Below are 19,097 nucleotides of genomic sequence, written 5' to 3'. Positions count from 1 at the left end.
GGCACCATGCTCTGAGGAACCCAGTCTCTCCTTAGAACTTTCTCTTTCTATCCCAGGACTCTCTCTCCTGTGGAGTCTAAAGGCCTCTCTCTTCTCACACTTGTTCCCACAGAGGTCAGGGACTGGGGCTCTCTAACAGAACATTTGATGGAAAGACCCTCCTCTCTTGGCGACTGCCGCTCTAGCCAAGGCAACTCTTTGATGAGATCTGAAGGTCTGGAGCAGCCTGTGAGAGAGGACGGTTTTCTCTCTCTTTGTTCAGGCCATTCCTGGTGCAGACTGCACAGCAGCATCCACTGAGCTGTGCTCATCACAGGAGATGCTCTCCCACATCCTGCAGTGTGGTCTTCCCTTGTCTCCTGGCCAGCTTTCCTGAGACTTGATTTCATCTCTCTGAGAACATCCCTGCAGTAGTTACCAGATGGGTAAGTCTCCCATTCTGAACCTGCCTAGTGTTCTTGCCTGTTAACTGTTGGCTCCTACACCAAGGGAGTCTTTTAAAAATGATACCCTTTTTATTAAAGTTTCGCCTCCAGTTCTTGACAGACAGCATGATGGTTTGAAAGAAATGGAGCCCCAGAGGCACACATATTTGGATGTTTGGTCTCCAGTTGGTAGAGTTGCTAGGGGTAGCCTTTTAGGTTCTAAAAGCCCGTATCATTCCCAGTTAACTCTTTCCCTCTCCCTCTCCCTCTCCCTCTCCCTCTCCCTCTCCCTCTCCCTCTCCCTCTCCCTCTCCCTCTCCCTCTCCCTCTCCCTCTCCCTCATCTTCTTCTTCTCCCTCTCCCTTCCCCCCTCTCTCTCCCTCCCTCTTCCCTTCTCCTCTCTCCTCTCTCTTCTGTTTGCAGATCAGGATGTAAGTGACCGGCTACTGCCCCGGTGCCATGTCTGATGCCGTGCTCCCCATCATGATGATCATGGACTTTAACATTCCGAACTGTGAGCCCAGATTAAAAAAATTTTTTATAAGTTGTCTTGGTCATGGTGTTTTGTCATAGTACTAGAAAAGCAATTAATTCAGACACCTCATCAGGAAGTACATTCTAAAGATACATGCCCCCCCCCCCCAATTTGAGAATAGCAGCATCAGTTTTCATACAATTCTGTTGGACCCTTTCCTCCAGAGGTGTGCCTCAGGATCATCCACCCTGGTCTCAACATGAGGCAGGCACCTTCTATTCCATCACATTCAGCACTGGGATGTATTATAAAGAACTGAAGTGAATGTAATCTCTAGATCCTAAAACGAAAGGAAGGAAGGAAGGAAGGAAGGAAGGAAGGAAGGAAGGAAGAAAGAAAGAAAGAAAGGAAGGAAGAAAGGAAGGAAGGAAGGAAGCATCCTGTGTTCCTTTGTGATGTAACTTGGCTTCAGTGCACACTGGGAGGCCTGCAAATGTGACCCTTCATTTCACCACAACACTCTCTTTTCTCAGCCAGTTCTGACATAATGTTCTAGGTGGTCAGAGGTATCCTATATATATCCAAGCTTTCATGTTCTTTTCTCAAGATCTAAATCTGCAAAATGTCTGGCCACGTGTGTTTAGAGAGATTGCCAGGGTCCTCAGAAGCCCAGAACATCCTGGATAGCCCTCCTTCATCCCATGTCATCCTATCAACCACTCCCTCAGTCCATTTTCCCAAAGGGGTTCAACAGTTCTCCCATAACCAGGGCTCTGATATCCTCACCCTTTCACACACCCTTTCAAGAAAGAACTCTATAGACCTAATGTGTTCTGCTGCTGCTTCAGGAAGCCTACAGCTCCTCTATGAGATAGCCTGCACTGTCAAGGTCTGTGTCCCCTCCTCATACCTGACCTTGGCCAGACAGAAACCAAAGTGGTCTCTTTCAGCCAAGACCTCTCTACATGCATTAAAGCAAGATCTTTTCTATCTCCTCCATCTCCTCTGACTAAAGTCAGCAGAATATATGCACTCATCCACTGCTGTTCACATGAGGAAAAGACCTGCGCTTGGTCAGCACCTGAATGATGGGCTAATGAGACCCTCATCTGAATCCTATGGGAGCCCCCCCCCCCATGGAAGATGCACTTCCCCCAAACAGACCCTGGGAGGTGCCTTAGGAGAAGGATCCAGGTAAGGAGGGTCATAGCTACATGTTTACGCTGATTAACCAGTGGTGATAAAGCCTGCTGATTATACCAGACTGCCCTGTCTAACTCCAGACTGGCTGAGGCCATGTATAATTCCTACCCTGGGACCCAGAGTGTCCTGAAGGCCTTGTCACTTCTCAACCCATTTCATAGTTAGTCCATCTCAGGTATCAGACAGAACCGCCAAAGCTGGGCAGGGATCTGAAGTTTCTTTCCCCACTTGGCTTCAAGGTATTGGATAACTGGGAGGAAGTTTCAAGCCTATGCCAGGGCAGCTCTAGGTGCCTCTGTCACAATACAAACAGTTTAAAGCTTCATCTACATCCCTTCTGTTCTGCATGGGGAGACCAAGTTCAAGTAATACCCCCTCCCCTGCTCTGTAAGTATTCTCATTGCGTCAGTCATGACATTTCAGTCAAGATTGTCAAAAGTGGCCTGTGCCCACATTGCAAAAAGAAGGGACATTGGATCCAGGACTGCCTCTCTCTGCAAAGGAAGGGTTACCTCAATACCTACAGTCCTGGAGATACTATGGCCAGGGGCATGGAAGGTACCACTGGGTCTATTCTTGGACTCCAAGGGAGGAGGACTGGCTTACTAACAGACTGTATGTAAATAGACTCTCAGACTATTTCTCTCTCTATGGAAGAGCCTTGGGTGACCCTGAATGTGGCAGGAACTAGAATTAATTTCTTAATTAATATGGGAGCCACTTCTAAATAGCTTCCTTTTTGGTCTTTGATACACTTTATTGAAATTAGTGGGTGCTTCTTGCAGAGCTAAGCCACCCCATACCCCCTCTAGAATGTTCCTTAGAAATTTTTATCTTTTACACATCCAGTATTACTGAAATGCCTACTGTACCCTTAGGGAGGGGCTCAACATTGCCACTAGCTTTCCTGGCCCCTCTTACCCAGACACATCATTAGACTCCCATTTCCCCAAAAATCCCCCTGAGGTCTGTTTCTCACTCTCTGGATGATCGTTGTGCACAATCTCTACAAAACATTTTCTTGAAAATTCCAACTCCTTTCTCAGGCACCTCTCCCCCAAGCTGGAAGTCCAAGGATGTCTGTTCCTTTTATCTATAAGCATTTGGTCACCAGTGTACTCTGTCCCTGTAACTTCCCTTGTGACATGCCCATATTTGGAGTTAGAAGCCCTGATAACATATACTGGGTAGTGAAAGACCTTAGAGTCATCGACAAGACTCTGGACTCTATATGCTGTTGTACCAAACCCCTATATTCTCTTAGGGAGAACACATTCCCATGGGGCATTCCTACTGATCTCCTTCTTCCCAGTTAGTCCCCCTTTTATTATTATTATTTTTAGGAGTGTCTTAGTTAGTGTTGTGTAGAGTCACCATGACCACAGGAACTCATATATATTCAATTGGGGCTGACTCACAGTTTTAGAGGTTTAGTCCATTATTATCGTGGCAGGAAACGTGGCAGCGTGTAGGCAGACGTGGAGAAGGAGTTCAATGGCAGTGAAGGGAGACTGTACCACACTGGGCATAACTTGAGCATAGGAGTCCTTAAAGCCCTCCTCCACAGTGACACACTTCCTCCAATAAGGCCACACCTACTCCAACAAAACCACACTCCCTACAGGCCAAGCGTTCAAAGACAAGAGTCTGTGGGGCTATTCCTAGTCAATATTCCTAATCCTATTCACCACAGTCAGAAAATGAGTTTAATAAAAGTTACATATGGAGGGAGAGGCAAAGGGAGAGGCTATTCACAGGAACATGAGCAGTTACCTCTAGGGGCTGTCTAAAAAGCCTTTCCCACTGAGACTAAAGAGTACAGAGGACACAACAGCGCTTGAACATGTACTCTTTCACTTCGGTCTCCCTTTCTCTCTATGGTCAGTTTTCACTCAAACAAACAACAAAATGAACAAACAAAAACAACAACCAAGGAATCGGTGAGGCCCTTAAAATAAAGTGTCACTTGTACGCTGTATACACACAACCAGCTGGAAAGGCGGAGAGGGCAAAGAGGCTCCTCCTTAGTAATTTAATACAAGAAACTCAACAGTCCTACCTAACTCTCCTCTCAACAGCGTTCCTAAGGTCTCCTATCACTGCTGAACAGAAATGTCTCAAGCCCATTTAAGGTCCCATGTAGAGACCATTTCTTCAGATAAAGCTTTCATAAAGCCCTGAAACTCATTATCTTGCCTAGTATGTCACATCTCAGAAACCAGCCATCAAGACCACTAATGATCAACAAGAACATTAGAGCCCTAAACCAGACTTCTTTTCCATAAAGTGAACATAGCCAGTCAAAATTAACCTCAATGGGACACCACAGAACTGCTCTCTCTAAGTCCTCTAGGACTCGAATACTGACCAGTCAGAAAGAACCATTATCATTTGTATGGTGGGAACTACACGATGGGAACTGCATGGTGGGAACTGCATGGTGGGAACTGCCTGGTGGGAACTGCCTGGTGGGAACTGCCTGGTGGGAACTGCCTGGTGGGAACTGCCTGGTGGGAACTGCATGGTGGGAACTGCATGGTGGGAACTGCATGGTGGGAACTACACGATGGGAACTGCATGGTGGGAACTGCATGGTGGGAACTGCATGGTGGGAACTACACGATGGGAACTGCATGGTGGGAACTGCATGGTGGGAACTGCCTGGTGGGAACTGCATGATGGGAACTGCCTGGTGGGAACTGCCTGGTGGGAACTGCATGATGGCTCGTCCTAATCAAAGTGGGTAGTGGGCTAGTGAGACGACACAGTGAGTAAAAGAATTTTCCTTTAAATCTGGTGACCCGACTTCCATCCCCAGAACCCACACTGTGGAAGGAGTGAAGGAGAGACTAACACCTCACAAGCTGTCCTCTGACCTCTACAAACATAGGTACATTCCTCACACCCGGAACAATGAAAAATAGATTTTTTTTAAAATAGATGGTAGCTGCAGACAGTGATTCTTTCTGACCACCCACCTCCCTGAATTCTCCCAGTGTGTTCAGTAAACCTGCTCCCCTACTTGGTCTAATGGTGAAAGAATTCACCACCCTACATCATCCCTCTTGCATTCCCACTCCATAGGAAGAAGAGCTCAGACTCTTCCCAGAAGGCTCCAAGGGAATTGGTACTGCAGCAGTAAATTCTAGCAGCCCAACTGTAAGAGTGACCTGCCCACTTGGATATGATTTCAGAGGGGGCCACAGTGAAAAGATCCCCCAAAGACCTCCTATTCCCAAGGATGATGGAATCCATTTTTCTTTCCCTCTTTTGGCTTTTTCGAAACATTCTATCTCTAGGGCTAGGCTGCCTTCACACTGACATTTATCCTGCCTCTGCCTCCTGGTACTAAGACAACAGGCAAGCTTATAGACAGGGACTTACCATTGTCCCCTCTCCTTAACTAGCAGGGTCCAGCCCAGGTAAGTCCCCAGGGCCACTCTGTGAAGGTAAGACAAGAGTCTGAACAACCACTCTCTTCTGAGTGTGAGCTTGACTTTGCTGACTGGGAACTCCCTTTTTCTCAGGCAGACACACACAAGCCCAAGCAAAGATTTTTGTTTTTAAATAATAAGGAAGAGAGAAAGGAAGACTGGATGCAACAAGCCTGGGCCATAGCAGGGGAACATTGCTGGGTTTCCCCACCCAGAGGCCCTTTCCAAAGGGGCAAGTTCCTGGGAGGTCCAGAGCCAATATCAAACTCCCTCTAACCCTTCACTGGAAAGGGCCTCCCTCTGAAGGTGGGCATTGCCTGGGGTATGTGGGCAGAAGTACCTACAGCAGGTAATTTCTCTTTTTAATCCTGTATTTTTTCCAAACACACACACACACACACACACACACACACAAATAATTTCGGCTGGAGAGGATGGAAGACTTAAGCCGCTACTACAGAGCAGTTTCCCTTCTTGGAAATCCAGCCAGAAGTTGACTTTCCCTCCAGGAAAGAAAAAAATAAGTCTGTTATGTCTATTGCTTTCTCTCTCACTCGGTGTCTGCCAGCTTTTCTGCTTAAGCTTTCTCTCTCTTTTCTGTTCTCTGTCTCTCCCTCTTTTTGTCAAACACACCCATTAATGGCTCTAGACCTTTTTTTAAACTTCTTTTTAGTGGGGTGGAGGAGAATTTGAGAGAAAACCCTCATCTACTCATTCTTACCAACTAATTCTGCTTCCCTCTACACACCACACCACACACACACACACACACACACACACACACACACACACACACACACACACACCACACACACTCCGGCGACCTCCAGATGTTCCCAACCTAGCGGCCATCTGCTGAGATTACTAGGACACACAACTGAAGGAAGGCAGAGGGGGCAGGGATCCGGGACGCAGGAAGCTGGGAGAGAGAGAGGCCTTGTGGAGTGGGAGGGAACCGCACACTTTTTAGACGCTCCCTAGGGTGGAACCCGTGCTCGGCCAGCGGGCGGGGACAGGGCTGCTAAAACGCCCCCCTAGACTTGCACTTTAACGACGCTCCCTGAGCTTCCTGGCCCGGAGCCGGTGCAGCCACTGGGTGCCGAGCAAGGGGAGCCCGGCGGCGGGCGGGGACGTGGGGCGGGACGTGCGGGCTCCGAGAAAAGCGCTGGCCCACGGGCCAACGCCGGGTCGCCTAGGTGAGCGTGCCGAGGCGACAGCTGCCGACCTGCCAGGTGGGTGCTGTCCCGAAGCGCAGCGAGATCGGCGCCGGTTTGGAGGTTTGGAGCCCGGGACTTCAACCTCACCGCCCCATCCTGTGAGCAGGCCGGTGCGAGGGGCGGGTCCGGGTCCTGCTGAGGCCCCTCAACTTTTCCGGGACACGGAGCCACAGCGGCGCAGGGTCCGGGGAGCAGGGGTGAGGGCTTTCAGAAGACAAAGGCTCTGCTTGGGGGCCGTGGGCGTGGGCCGGCGCCTCCAGGGTCTTTGTAAGAACACGTGCATCTCACGGTAGTGGGTCTTTTGTAGATTTGGGTTCGGAAGCTAGCATCTGCCTGTGCCTTTGTGTGTGCGTGGCTTTGCATGGCTATCTCGCCCCGGTGTCCCCGTTTTGTAGCCTTGCGTTTGGTTGTGGGGACCGGTGGGCGCTCCTAGTGTCCGCATACGTGGTCTAGGCTTGTCGACGTGTCTGGGTTGAGTATCCGTGGGGTATGTGCGAACTGAGAGCCTGAAGCTGCCCAGACTCTGTTCCCCTGCTGTCCTTCGTTTTCCCCCTACTTGGCTTCAAACTTTTCTCTGGGTTCCTCCGGCAACGCCTGTTGGCAGCCCTTCTGTCTCTCACCTCCGGAGGTCCTTTGAGCCGCGGGATGGATTCGGTGGGTTGGGGGTGGTCAGCAGTGCCTAGCGACTGGCCCCGGCCAGGACTGGGCGGAGTGTGCAGGACACCCTTACAGGACCCCAGTGGGAGGGGGAGGGGACACCGCTTGTCTGGGCTCTGGCCTGAGGCTGGAGACCCCGGAGTAGCGCAATGCTGGCAGTAGTCTTCTCTGCGCCCCTGGGACAGAGTGTGGATGGAGATATGTCTGCTTGGTGGAGAGACATGATTGGCTTTGAGTTCCACTCTGCATTTAACCGGACCCCAGTGTGAGGGGACGAACCTTCCGATCCTGTAGGTTAGAAAGGCCACGGTTTGCCTGCATCCGGCCTGCTTGTGGCCCCTGTCCCTGGTTGGGCTGTGATGAGAAGAGGCCTTCCACACACTAGTTTCGAAAGGCACGCCAATGGCCCACGTAGGATACGGGCGTGTGGCTGAAACCCGTTGAGATTCGGTCACTGTTGTGGATGAAGTGAGAAGAACTCTATCCCTCGGGAGCGGAGCGCACAAGTGGTGGTGACCAGCGTGGCGAGCTTAGCTGAAAGCGGCTCCCGCCCACACTTGGCCGGGCCCAGAGGTGACTCAATCTTTGATCCTTTCTTGCTCCATGCTAGCTTTTCGGATAAGTCTAGACTTGCAAAGCCCCCAGAGTGGGAGGGGCTCCATCCTGTCTGAGCTTTTGATCCTGAGTGTCAAAGATAAATCAAACATTTTTTTTCCCAACCCTCCACCCCAATCTTTAACTAAGAACTTTGGTCAGTTATTACCCTTGGGGTGGAGGTGGGGGGACGACAAACTTGGGAAAGGCAACAGAGGGCCACTTTCCTTTTCTTTTCTAGTCCTTCCTTATGAAAGATAGAGTGTGGATGGTCTCTGTACTCTCTTGATTCTCCTGATTACCAGAGATAGCTGAGTCTAGAAACAATTGTGTTCCCAGGCATTTATTTACTCCTAGGAAGGCTGGCGTTCTTGAGTCCACAGGGCTTCCACCTACATTGTTCCACGGACCCGTGTAAAGGCAAAAGCTAGTCTTGCTATCTTTTAAACAATAGACTGGGCAAGAGATTGAATCCACACTAGTTTTCTTTTTAATTGTAACTTCTGGCTCAGCGCAGAGACAATGTACTTGATTGGGTTCATCCCTTCTCCGGGCTCCGAGCCTGGGTATTGGGAATACTTCCTGAAGACAGCTGGTCCCACCCTGGAAGTCCCCTGCCAAAGCAAGTGCTAAGAGAAACAGGTTCCATAGGAGCAGACCTGGCAGAGCAGGTGACTGTACTCAGGGGTTTGAAATTTCCCAAGGGGTTGCAGAGACTGGAAAGGCCTCCCACAGTACAGGCTTCGGGGCTCTGTGTGCTCTGGAAAAGGCAGAGGGTGCAAGGTTGGGTGTTAAGGAATAGGAGTTACCCAAAGACTGGGAGGGAAGACAGAGGTGAAACACTGAGCATCAGTTTGATATCTGAGGTTGAGCCCGTGTGCAGAAAGCTGCTGGAGACAGCAGAACCATGTGGGAGTGACAGGGGTGATATTGGTGGTGGTGGTGGTGGTTGGTCATTCTTAACTCTGGCCTTTGGATGGTTCTAGAGTCTGGGAGGCCTGTCTGGAGACAGGGTGCTGCATGTCTTCCGATTAGGACGTCTGGGAGTTGTGCTCCCTCGTTCCCTAGCCTCCTGCCTCTGTCACCTGGTGTGTGTCATGTCACCTGTCTGATTCCCAGGCTCCTTCCAAGGGAGATTTTGACTCCTGTTTCACCGGTGTGTTATAAATACACTGGTAAATGGCATAAAAAAATATTATTTACACTAATAAATAATGTGGTTTCAGGGTGTCTGGTCACATACACTGTGTGAATTCAAGCGGAGGCAGAAATAGCATGAACCCCTATCTTAAACCTGGTTTTACCATTTAGTCAAACCCTGAGTTCCAGGAAGCATCCAAGCAGAAGGAGGCCTCTGTGTCCCTGTCATTTTAGTCCTCTAGTTTCTGCCCCTGCCGTTCGAGTATCCAAACTAGAGAGGAACTGGGTACATTCTTAGACAGCCATACCCAGGGCTCCTTCGGGAGTTGAAAGCCAGGTTGGTCTGGGAAGGCCTCACAGAACAGGTAGCTTTTGAATCAGACAAGTGGGAATTTGTGGAAGACAAAGGGAGAGGGGCTTTACCATCTTTGTCAAAAGAAATAGCCTGTGCAAAGAAAGAGGTCCCTGGGGAGTGACAGGCATCCGGCCTGAGAGGCTCTCTTCTCGGAATGGTTTTATATGGGGCACCATGGTGGGGGCTTGATCTTCAGTTGGAAGCCATCCTCTGGTGCCCAGCGTGGCACTTGTTTAGAGCTATGACAGTGTGTAGAGGCAGAGGTCAGAGGACTACAGAGTTCTCTTGAGTGTGACCTACGCAGGGTGAGGTGGCTGCCCAGTTTGAGGAAGAGGACAGTGACCTATCTATCCAGGAGTGACTGCTGATTTGATGCCAGCTTCTCATTTGGCCACAGGTGACATTCACCGTTTCAGCTTCCTCTGGCTTCTGTCACCTTCCCAGAAACCAGGGGAACTTGGTCAGGACCCTGAATGGGACACTGAGAGAATCCAAGACCTCCAGGGATGACTTCTGGGTTCTCCTCCATCCCATGTGTCTTAGCATCTCTTTTCTGGCCCTGCTGTCACCCACAGAGGAAAGATTGAACACTCTCTGAGACCCTCTGGGGCCAGCTTAGGCTGGGTCCTTGCTTTCTCTAAGTAACCCATACAGGGCCTCACAGTCACATGGAATCCTGTGAGGTTGGTACCCAGTCTTCAGATCCCCTTTCTTTTGTCCTATGCAGCCTCTCCCTTTATTCTTACTGTGCTACTTCAGTTCAGTGGGAACTTGACAATTTCCCCAAAGATCAGCTGGAGGGAGAAAATAGCATTTGGGACCTTGTCTATCACCCTGTGGGTGGCACTCTTTGGGTGGGAGGGTATTGAAGTTCCAGGTCCCACTCATACCATGAAGGAGGCCAGATGCTAGATTCAGAATACCTGGATCCTGCCTTTGTCTCATCAGTGGCCTCGTGACTCTCTGGACAAGTCACTGAACCTCTCCAGACTCTTTAGCCAGCCTTAAGACAAGTGCAATGCCTTCTAACCTCCTGGTTTCACAGGGTGAGCAAACATAATTGCTGAGGATGCATGGGGCAGGCTGAAGTGTCCTTTGGTGACACTGTTGCCTTCTATGTGCCTGATACGTCTTTTAGACATGTTTGTTTGTTTGTTTACAAACTATATAATCCCAGCTGCCCTGGAACTTACTATGTGAACCAGGCTGGCCCCAAACTCACTGAGATCCTCCCACCACTCACTCTCAAGTGCTGGGATTAAAGGCATGCACCAGCAACCCCCAGCCAACAATACCTGGTATATATTAATAAAGTACCTGATCCAGGGTTAAAAATTAAAAACCCTAACTCCCCCTCTCTGCCCACAAAGGACAGATAGGTAAACAAGTCATTACAGCCTAGCATTACCAACTCTAAGCAGCCATCCGCACTCCCCATCGAGGCCAATTGTGGGTTAGAAGCTAGAGTGTCTGGGTCTGGTTCCTGGTTCCTCTATTACCCGACCGAATAGCATGCTGATGTTTGCCTGTGCGACAGGGATAATAAGCTGGGATAATAAGGACTGGTGGAACAGGAGTCACACATGGGGGAGCTGATGTGCTTGTAGTTATCGGTTCTGTTGAGGAAGCCAAACCTGGAGGCTCCCAGTATGTACCCCCAATGCTAATTCCTGGAGCTTCCTGGTCAGGAGGCAGGACACTTAGGAAACTTTTCCCTGGGGATTTCATTATCATCCCTATTGACTGAGGGGAGTGAGGTGCAAGGCCAACTGGGGTAGAGGTATAGCAGGTTGATGGAAGGCCTGTCCTAGGTAGGTGCTGTGCATTGAACCAACCTGGAACTAGCCCCTTACCCATTTAGCTCCTGTTCCTGGGGTTCCCTGTTGAAGTTGTTAATAAAAAGCTAGAAAGTTCTGTGGATCAGAAATGCTGTGGCTCTGAACTAGGGGCTTGGCAACCAGGCCCAGGAGGAGCCTGGACTCCAACCTCTAACCCAGCCCCAGAGAGGTGTCCACAGAAGATGCAGGTGGTTGGACCGTCATCGGCAGATACCAACAGTGTGTCCGAGAGGTCAGAGCAAACTATGGTGAACCTGCTGGAGTCTGACTCTGCAGATAGGAATCTGGCTGGGAAGAGATAGGAAGGATAAGTTACCACCTCCAGGAGATTTAGGAAAGCCACCGGGGGACTAAGCACTTACTGAGCAGACTTCTCCATCACAACATGGTCCACAGCCCTCACTTCTTGTTCCTGCAGAGAACTCTGAGATTCTAGTGGTAGGGCTGGATTCCCAGCCAGGTCCTTCCTAGCCAGGTCCGTCTGGCAGCCAACCCCTGTGGCTTTCTTATTGGGTCTCTGTTGCTTCCTCCCTGCCACCAGGTCTGACTTTCACCTCAGTTGGGGAAGGATACTTAGGTTAAGAAGGCGGTACTCTGTCCCAAGCTGCTGGCATCTTATGTTGGAAATGTAAATTCTCTCAGTACCCTCTGAAGGAGGCCTATTGGTAGCTTGAGGTGTGAGAGGCCTGAAGGGAGGGGTGGTGGGAGCCTGTGGAGACAGAGGGTGCTTTGTTCTACCAGGCAGGGGCAGGCGGGTAGATGTGTGTGATGCAAGGACCATGTGAGGTGGTGGGTCTCAGCTACTGGGCCTTGCTCTGCTGTTGCGTTTCCCTTAATGCCCCTCTGGGCCTCCCGTCACTTCACCGGTCATCTCCAAGGACTCTGCAGCCCAGGAGCCTGGAATTCTCTCTGTTTGTGGACAGTGTGAAAAACAGCTGACTGACTGCAGGAAAGCTGCTACCCGGAAGACAAAGAGGGTCCAGTCCCTAAGGGGATTCAGACAGGGAGGGGAGAAGGGCATCTCCAACTTTCAGAGGCCTTTCTGGAGTAATCTCAGTAGTTTTACAATCCCCCAGGGCAGTGATGTCACCAGCTCTGTCTCATGGCTCAGGGATGCGATGTCGGGAGCCCCTTGGAGCTGTCAGGTTTGTAGCATTTACTCCATCCATGCTTGGCCTCACGGGCCAGCAGCCTACTTTTCTTTAGAGTCACTGTGGACTTGACATTGTGGGCCCTAAAATAGCTCATGTCTGGCCTCACAGGACCTGCTGTCTACCACACCAGTGCCGTGTGAAGTATCTTGCCTTGTATTCTGTTGATCCTCTGATGTCTTTCATCTGCAGGTCAGGCTTTGTAGAAAAGATCTCTTGACCTAGAGATCTCTCTTCTCCCCAGACATCCTTGATGGCTGCCTATCAGCACTGTCCGTATGTCTGCGCTGCCTGCTTGTCTGCACTGCCCTTTCTCCCAGGGTAGAGGTCCCTGAATGGAAGCTGAGCAACATTAATACAGTAACACAGATGAGGAACTCAAACTCCTGGACATAAAACTGTGAAAAGTCACAAGAACTTAAGCTTCCTGTGTCTGAGATGTTGCTGTGGGTGGGAAGGGGGCCCTAACAATCTCACACACTCACACCCACCAAGGCTTAGTCATGTGCTTCGTGCTTAGTGTTTGGTTCAGCTTTAAAACTGTAACTCTGGGGTTGGCGCTAAACCCTATATTGTGAAGGTGGGAAACAGAGGCTCCCAGAGGGGTGGGACTTGGCTGGTGGTCACAACAGTCCAGGGCAGAACAGTGACAGAGACCTATGGCTTGACTCTCCCCTGGGACTTGTCCCAACACAGAGTTGCCCCAGTGTTTTCTTATCAGCGTCCTGGAGGGTAGTGAAGCAATGATGGGGCACTCTGACATCTATCCTAGAGAGACAGCCCATGCTGTTTATCTGTCAGTGTCCTGGCTACACTGGGCACACCCTCCATAGGGGGACATGTCTAGTCCTTACGGCAGCTCTTCCAAGGTCTGGCCTTTCCATTTCATCTCCCCTGTCGTGCCTCCAAAATATTAGTAAGTGGCCCTTCAGATCCTGTAATGGGGGATGAGACAGTTGGTCTCATTGGGCAAACCTGAGGTCTATAGGAGAGGGGCTTGTGTCACTTCCTGTTTCCCACTAGAGTTCCCCAGGTCCAAGTATGACAGCAGGGGTCTGGGAGATGTTCATGGCACAGAGGAGCAAGGTTCTGGCCGAGTGCATTTATCACCCGCGTTGTCTAGGCAGGCCTCCACTGCACTCCTGTCTCCTTTATCTCGTTGTGAGGACCACTGCCGAGGTCCAGATTCTTCAGGGAAGGCTGTGGGAGGGAGGCTCTTCACAGATGTAGGGTGCAGGGCTTTGTTAACTTGCGTGAGGATGGCAGGACAGACGTTGCCACCCTGTGCAGAGTACAGGGCTGGGGCCCAGAGGAGAGCCACATCTGGGCTGTATTTGCCCCATTGGTTTCATAAGCTAGAGTTCAGGAGAAGTCACTTGGCATTTTGTGAATGCATTGTATAATCACCTCTGGGAGCCAAAGGGTGATTTTGGGGCCCTTTGTGGTGTTTATTTAAACCCCAGGCCGAGTGGGTTGGAGCTGATCAGCTTAGCTAGAGGGCGGGGCAGGGGTCGGGGTAATGAGCTCTGGAAGAGCTCCCTGGGGAACAAAGGGGGCCTGGAGCAACTTAATATTTTCCTCTTAGCGCAAACATTGGAACACTCTGTCCTGCCTTTCTGGGACCAGGATGCACCTGGGCTGGGTTTAATCCTCAAATTGGTCTCTACAAAAGAAAGGAATGGGCAAGAAGAGCCCTAGGGTTGGGGGTAGGAGAGAATAGGCCAGCCCCACTTCTCCCTGGCCCAGCATGGAGCCAGAGTGCAGATCAAGTGGCTGCCCCTTTAAAGTTTCATGCAGGGCCTGTAATGCTACCCAGCTGCTCCCCACCCCCAGCCTAGAAGGTGGGCAGGTCCTTGTCCCTCCCATTTTACCCCTATTTCTTTCTCTGGAGGCCCATGAGAGGGAGACAGGCAGGAGGACAGGCCACCCAGATGAAGAGCCTTCTGTCTCCTAAGTGGCCACCTAGCAGGGTAGGGGGCGCTTAGATGTTCTCAGTACATAGCTCTCTGGTTCTCTGCTAATACCACCCGGCATGCGAATGCAAACCTTGAGTGTGCCTGGTAGGGACCATGTGACTCTTAGATGTGACAGCATACATGGTGTCAGACATATGTAGTGGCTTCTGTTGTGATTTCACAGAAGGAACTGAGGTCAAGGTGAGTGGCTTGAGTTGTAGCATCTGCCTATGAGGAAAACCCTTCCTGGATTCTGCCCTACTTCCCACCAGGCCTGCTGGAGGCAGGAAGAACTGAGCAAGTCTGGGTCTAATTCTGCTCTGTTTTGTGCTAATTCGATGGTGAGGCACTTGTTCTCTCTGGGCCTCCGTTTCTTTTTCTGTACAATGGGGTAACAAGCAACCACCTTTCACAGTTAAAAAGAGGGGGAGCAGAGAGGTGACCTGGCTGTGATAGCTTATGTTATGTAAGGCACAGGTAAGGATGGTGCATGTCTCGCAAGCATCTTTGGGAGTCTGGACATTGGGTCTCATGTGGAAAGGAAAATGCTACTGTGGAGAACCAGCTAAGGTAGAGGGAAGAGCCGTCAGCCAAGGATCCTGGCTACCTAGTACCACTGTGCTTAGCTGTATTCATACCTTTCAAAGCTCAGGTCTCTCTTAGTGGCTGTGAGGGTTAGAGGAGACGATGTTCCGAGGCAGCCAACCCAGCAGCCAGCCTGTGGTTTCTTTTCAGCAAAGGCGAATGAAACCCCCAACTCCACACTTGCCCTGTGAAGTCCTCTCTCTAGCATTCCTGGGTCTCCGGCAGCCTCTGAGCCTCAGATCAGCAGTTATGGTAAAAACAGCCAAGAGACTGTCTGGTCTAACAGATTTCACAGTAAGATGTCCAGGTACCTTTACTTCGGTCAGAGCAGGCCACTTGCATCTGATGCTCCTAGTGGGAGACCCACCCACCTGTCCCAACCCTTAACCATACAGATGTGGGGACTGAGGGCAAAGAAGATTAGGGACTAGGGGTTACGAGTGTTCGGGGAGGCTAGGAGCTGTGACAAGTTCCAGCAGGGTCCGTACACGTGGGCTGTGTCTTATAGGGCAGGATATGAGTGTCTGCATCCACCCCTCACCTGTAGCTTTCTTTCCAGGTGTCACCATGTTGTGCACCCTGTTCCTGCTACTGCTGGCCCTGGGCACAGTGCAGACAACTCGGCCATGTTTCCCTGGCTGCCAGTGTGAGGAAGAGACGTTTGGCCTCTTTGACAGTTTCAGCCTGATCCGAGTGGACTGCAGCAGCCTGGGCCCCCACATTGTGCCTGTGCCCATCCCTCTGGACACAGCCCACCTGGACCTGTCTTCCAACCGGCTAGAAACCGTGAATGAGTCAGTCCTGGGAGGGCCAGGCTATACCACACTGGCTGGCCTGGATCTCAGTCACAACCTCCTCACCAGCATCACGCCCACTGCCTTCTCCCGCCTTCGCTACCTGGAGTCACTGGACCTCAGTCACAATGGCCTGGCAGCCCTGCCAGCAGAGGTTTTCACCAGCTCCCCCTTGAGTGATATCAACCTGAGCCATAATCGACTTAGAGAGGTCTCAATATCTGCCTTCACCACCCACAGCCAGGGGCGGGCACTGCACGTGGACCTATCCCACAATCTTATCCACCGCCTGCTCCCCTATCCAGCCAGGGCCAGCCTGTCCGCACCTACCATTCAGAGCCTGAACCTGTCCTGGAACCGGCTCCGAGCCGTGCCCAATCTCCGAGACCTACCCCTGCGTTACCTGAGCCTGGATGGGAACCCTCTGGCTACCATCAACCCAGGCGCCTTCATGGGGCTGGCGGGCCTCACCCACCTTTCACTGGCAAGCCTACAGGGTATCCTCCAGCTACCACCCCATGGCTTCCGAGAGCTCCCAGGCCTTCAGGTCCTGGACTTGTCTGGTAACCCCAAGCTCAAGTGGGCAGGAGCCGAGGTATTTTCAGGCCTGGGTTTGCTGCAAGAACTAGACCTGTCTGGCTCCAGCCTGGTGCCCCTGCCTGAGACGCTGCTACATCACCTCCCTGCTTTACAGAGTGTCAGTGTAGGCCAAGATGTGCAGTGCCGGCGTCTGGTACGGGAGGGTGCCTACCACCGCCAACCCGGTTCCAGCCCTAAGGTAGTCCTGCACTGTGGAGACACCCAGGAATCTGCCAGGGGCCCAGACATCTTGTGACGAATGGTGTGGCCTGAGGCCACTTGACAGACTGCTGTCCTGGGCTTGCTCAGGTCCCCACTAATATTTTAATGTGCCAATGCCTGTGGAGTGTCTACAGGTCTAAGTGGCAGCCATCTCAGTGAAGATGTGGGCCAAGGATAGTTTTCATACCTAGGGCCTATACCCAATAACAGAATCTGCCCGCTTGTCTCAGCGGCTCACTTCCCTGAGCTATGAGCAAAGGGACTTCGATGCCAAACCAGACTTTGGTCCCTTCCTGAGCCCTGCCCCAGTTATCTCTAAGTGCCTTCCCTTTTGCCCAGACTGACCTGACCCATGATGTAAGGACCGTAGGGGAGCACCACCACTGCAAAGGCTGACTAAGGTCTGTTGGGCTAAAGGTCTCTTTGAGCCCAGTGTCTATAGTCACACCTTCTTTGCTCTGGGCCCAGGAGGCCTACTTCTTCTTTTTCTCGTGGAATCCTGGAATCTTAAAGATAAAAGAACCTAGAAAGAAAATCAAACCCATTTTCCTTGTGGGGCAGATGGTAATATGGGACTGAGAACAGCAAACCTGGGGTCTTGGAGAGGAGCCCAGCCTCCTGTTGAGGTTGAGAGCTCTGTCACCCTCCCTTCCCCTGCTGGGTACCCTGTTACTATTGTCTGTACTGTTTTCCATTGTGCCCAGCAGTAGCAACAACAAGGTCACAGAGGTGGGAACTCTAGGTCCAGTGGCCAGCTTATGGTGTGAGCGTAGTCAGTCCCCCTTTCAGAGCCTCAGGAAGCTTGGAGCACCTCAGTCTCAAGCCTGTCAGTTCCTTACTCTGGGATGACCCCCAACATCAAGACTGGAAACATACACATTCTCCCCAGGGACACAGTCTTAAGATGCTTTTCTAAGAAGTCAATGCAGTTGTGACCATGTGGCCATGAGCTCCAAGGGACTCGTGGGCTTGGTGTCCATGGGCCGGAGCCCAAAGACCCGCTTCCCCCTCCAAGAGTATGGCAGAAAGGGTCTCCCATGCACATTGTGCTCCCCGCCAGGGCCACATCTCAGCTCTCCAGCTCTGGATTCTTTCTTCTGTTTTCATTTTATGAGTCGTTGTCTTTTTTAAAATGAACTGTTTAACCCCCACCTCTGCTGGCCAGGGGATGGAAAGGAAGATAAATGTATTTGTTCGCTTTTGTAAGACTCTGTTCTGGGTGTGGGCTGGGGATCTTGGGAAGAAGCCAGTTGGCTATCAGTAACCATGTGGGCATTGGGGCTGGTCCCTGGGATGCTCAAAAGTCAGTGAGAGCTCTGTCTTCTCACACTAGCCCAGCCCAGCCCACCCCGTGACTGGTCCTTGGTTTAATAAACACATGTAAGAGCTCTTTCCATCACTGGACTAGCATTTGCTGACAATCACTGGACTGGGATTGGGGTCACAAAGGTAAATCAGACCCCATCTTGAGCAGGTTATTCTCCCTGAGAAGGCCAAAAGCCTTCCAGAATTGGGGGTGTATGACAACATATGGGAGACAGCCAGCCACTTGGGTGGACCAACCCTCTTCCTATACCCCATCTACTTCCTTCACCCCTATCCATGCCACTCCACCTCCACCTGCCATCTGTCCAGCTTTAGAGGTGAGCTTGCTGAGGCCTTGCACACCCCTGCCTCAGCTCAGGGTAGAGCCGTAGGACTCTGTCCTTGCCTTGCCTGAGCCCCTCAGCTCTTTCTCACCTGGACAACCAGTTCCTAATGTGCCTTAGGAGTTTCCCAGAGTCTTTCTCTAACTCCTGTTGGTCAACTTTGCCCATCATGGCATTGAGCTCTTGTGGAACAGTCACTCCTGTTTGCACATCTCCAGTGACAGCACCCTTTGGTGACAGCTCAGTTCCAGCTTCTTGTAGGCCAGGTTGGCTTGTCAACAGGTTGATTCTGACTGGGCAGTCTAGGGAGGTATCCAACACCTTCATTGACACCAACAACAGCATGCTGCTGATACCTGCTCGACACCAGGCTACGTGCTGAGCTGGGGTTTCTGCCAGGGGGACACAACAGGGTCCCTAGGTAAAGAAAAACTCGGAGCCAGTGAAAGCCTAGTGGGGGACTTGTATCTCTCATGACAAGCAGACCAGAACAAGGAGGTGGCACTCAGGAAGGGTCATGGGTGAAGGGTTGATGGCACAGAATCCAGAACATTCCAACAATGGGCATCCATCCAGGGAGCTGACATTCTTGTCAATAAGGCCACCATGGGAGATTTATCAACTAGAAACTCTGAGCCCAGGGTACATGATCAATGCAGAAAGAGCCAAGCTGGGAGGATCCCGGTCAGTGAGGTGGGGAGTAGGCAGCCCTGTAGATCAGGCAGGATAGGCTTCAAATGGAGGAGTTGGGGAAGTATTGTACTCTTACACAATAGGCCTGGGCCCTCCCAAAGCCCTGCTTGTGGAAGGAATTCTGTTGTTTG

At 51.3% G+C, this 19,097-nt stretch overlaps 1 protein-coding gene and 1 long non-coding RNA gene across 8 annotated transcripts; both read left to right on the top strand.

Moving 5' to 3' along the window:
- The first annotated feature begins 210 nt into the window (after positions 1-210).
- LOC134484906 (uncharacterized) lies at positions 211-969 on the top strand. The gene is made up of 2 exons (XR_010062716.1): positions 211-425; positions 849-969. It is a non-coding gene; the product is annotated as an uncharacterized LOC134484906 (long non-coding RNA).
- A 5,545-nt stretch (positions 970-6,514) lies between these two features.
- Positions 6,515-18,028, top strand: Tsku (tsukushi, small leucine rich proteoglycan). 7 transcript variants are annotated; one of them, XM_039113189.2, is made up of 3 exons: positions 6,698-6,852; positions 7,706-7,984; positions 15,589-18,023. In XM_039113189.2, exon 3 carries the CDS (start codon positions 15,597-15,599, stop codon positions 16,656-16,658), a length of 1,062 nt encoding a protein of 353 aa, XP_038969117.1. In that variant the 5' UTR covers positions 6,698-6,852; positions 7,706-7,984; positions 15,589-15,596; the 3' UTR covers positions 16,659-18,023. The 7 variants fall into 7 exon arrangements, with proteins under 7 accessions (XP_006229821.1, XP_038969117.1, XP_006229823.1 ...); XM_063262800.1 differs by lacking the exon at positions 6,698-6,852 and adding an exon at positions 6,916-7,043; XM_006229759.5 differs by lacking the exon at positions 7,706-7,984 and having other exon boundaries at positions 6,515-6,769.
- Positions 18,029-19,097: the final 1,069 nt, after the last annotated feature.

This window comes from Rattus norvegicus, chromosome 1 (assembly GCF_036323735.1).
Source record: "Rattus norvegicus strain BN/NHsdMcwi chromosome 1, GRCr8, whole genome shotgun sequence".
In the NCBI taxonomy this organism is placed as follows: Eukaryota; Metazoa; Chordata; class Mammalia; order Rodentia; family Muridae; genus Rattus; species Rattus norvegicus.
The sequence above is the reverse complement of the archived record's forward strand: the minus strand, read 5'-3'. Positions and strand labels throughout refer to the sequence as shown.

What these genes read in the sequence shown, in the direction of transcription:
- Tsku (NM_001009965.3), top strand. Translation starts at nt 15,597, where the DNA reads ATGTTGTGCACCCTGTTCCTGCTACTGCTGGCCCTGGGCACAGTGCAG.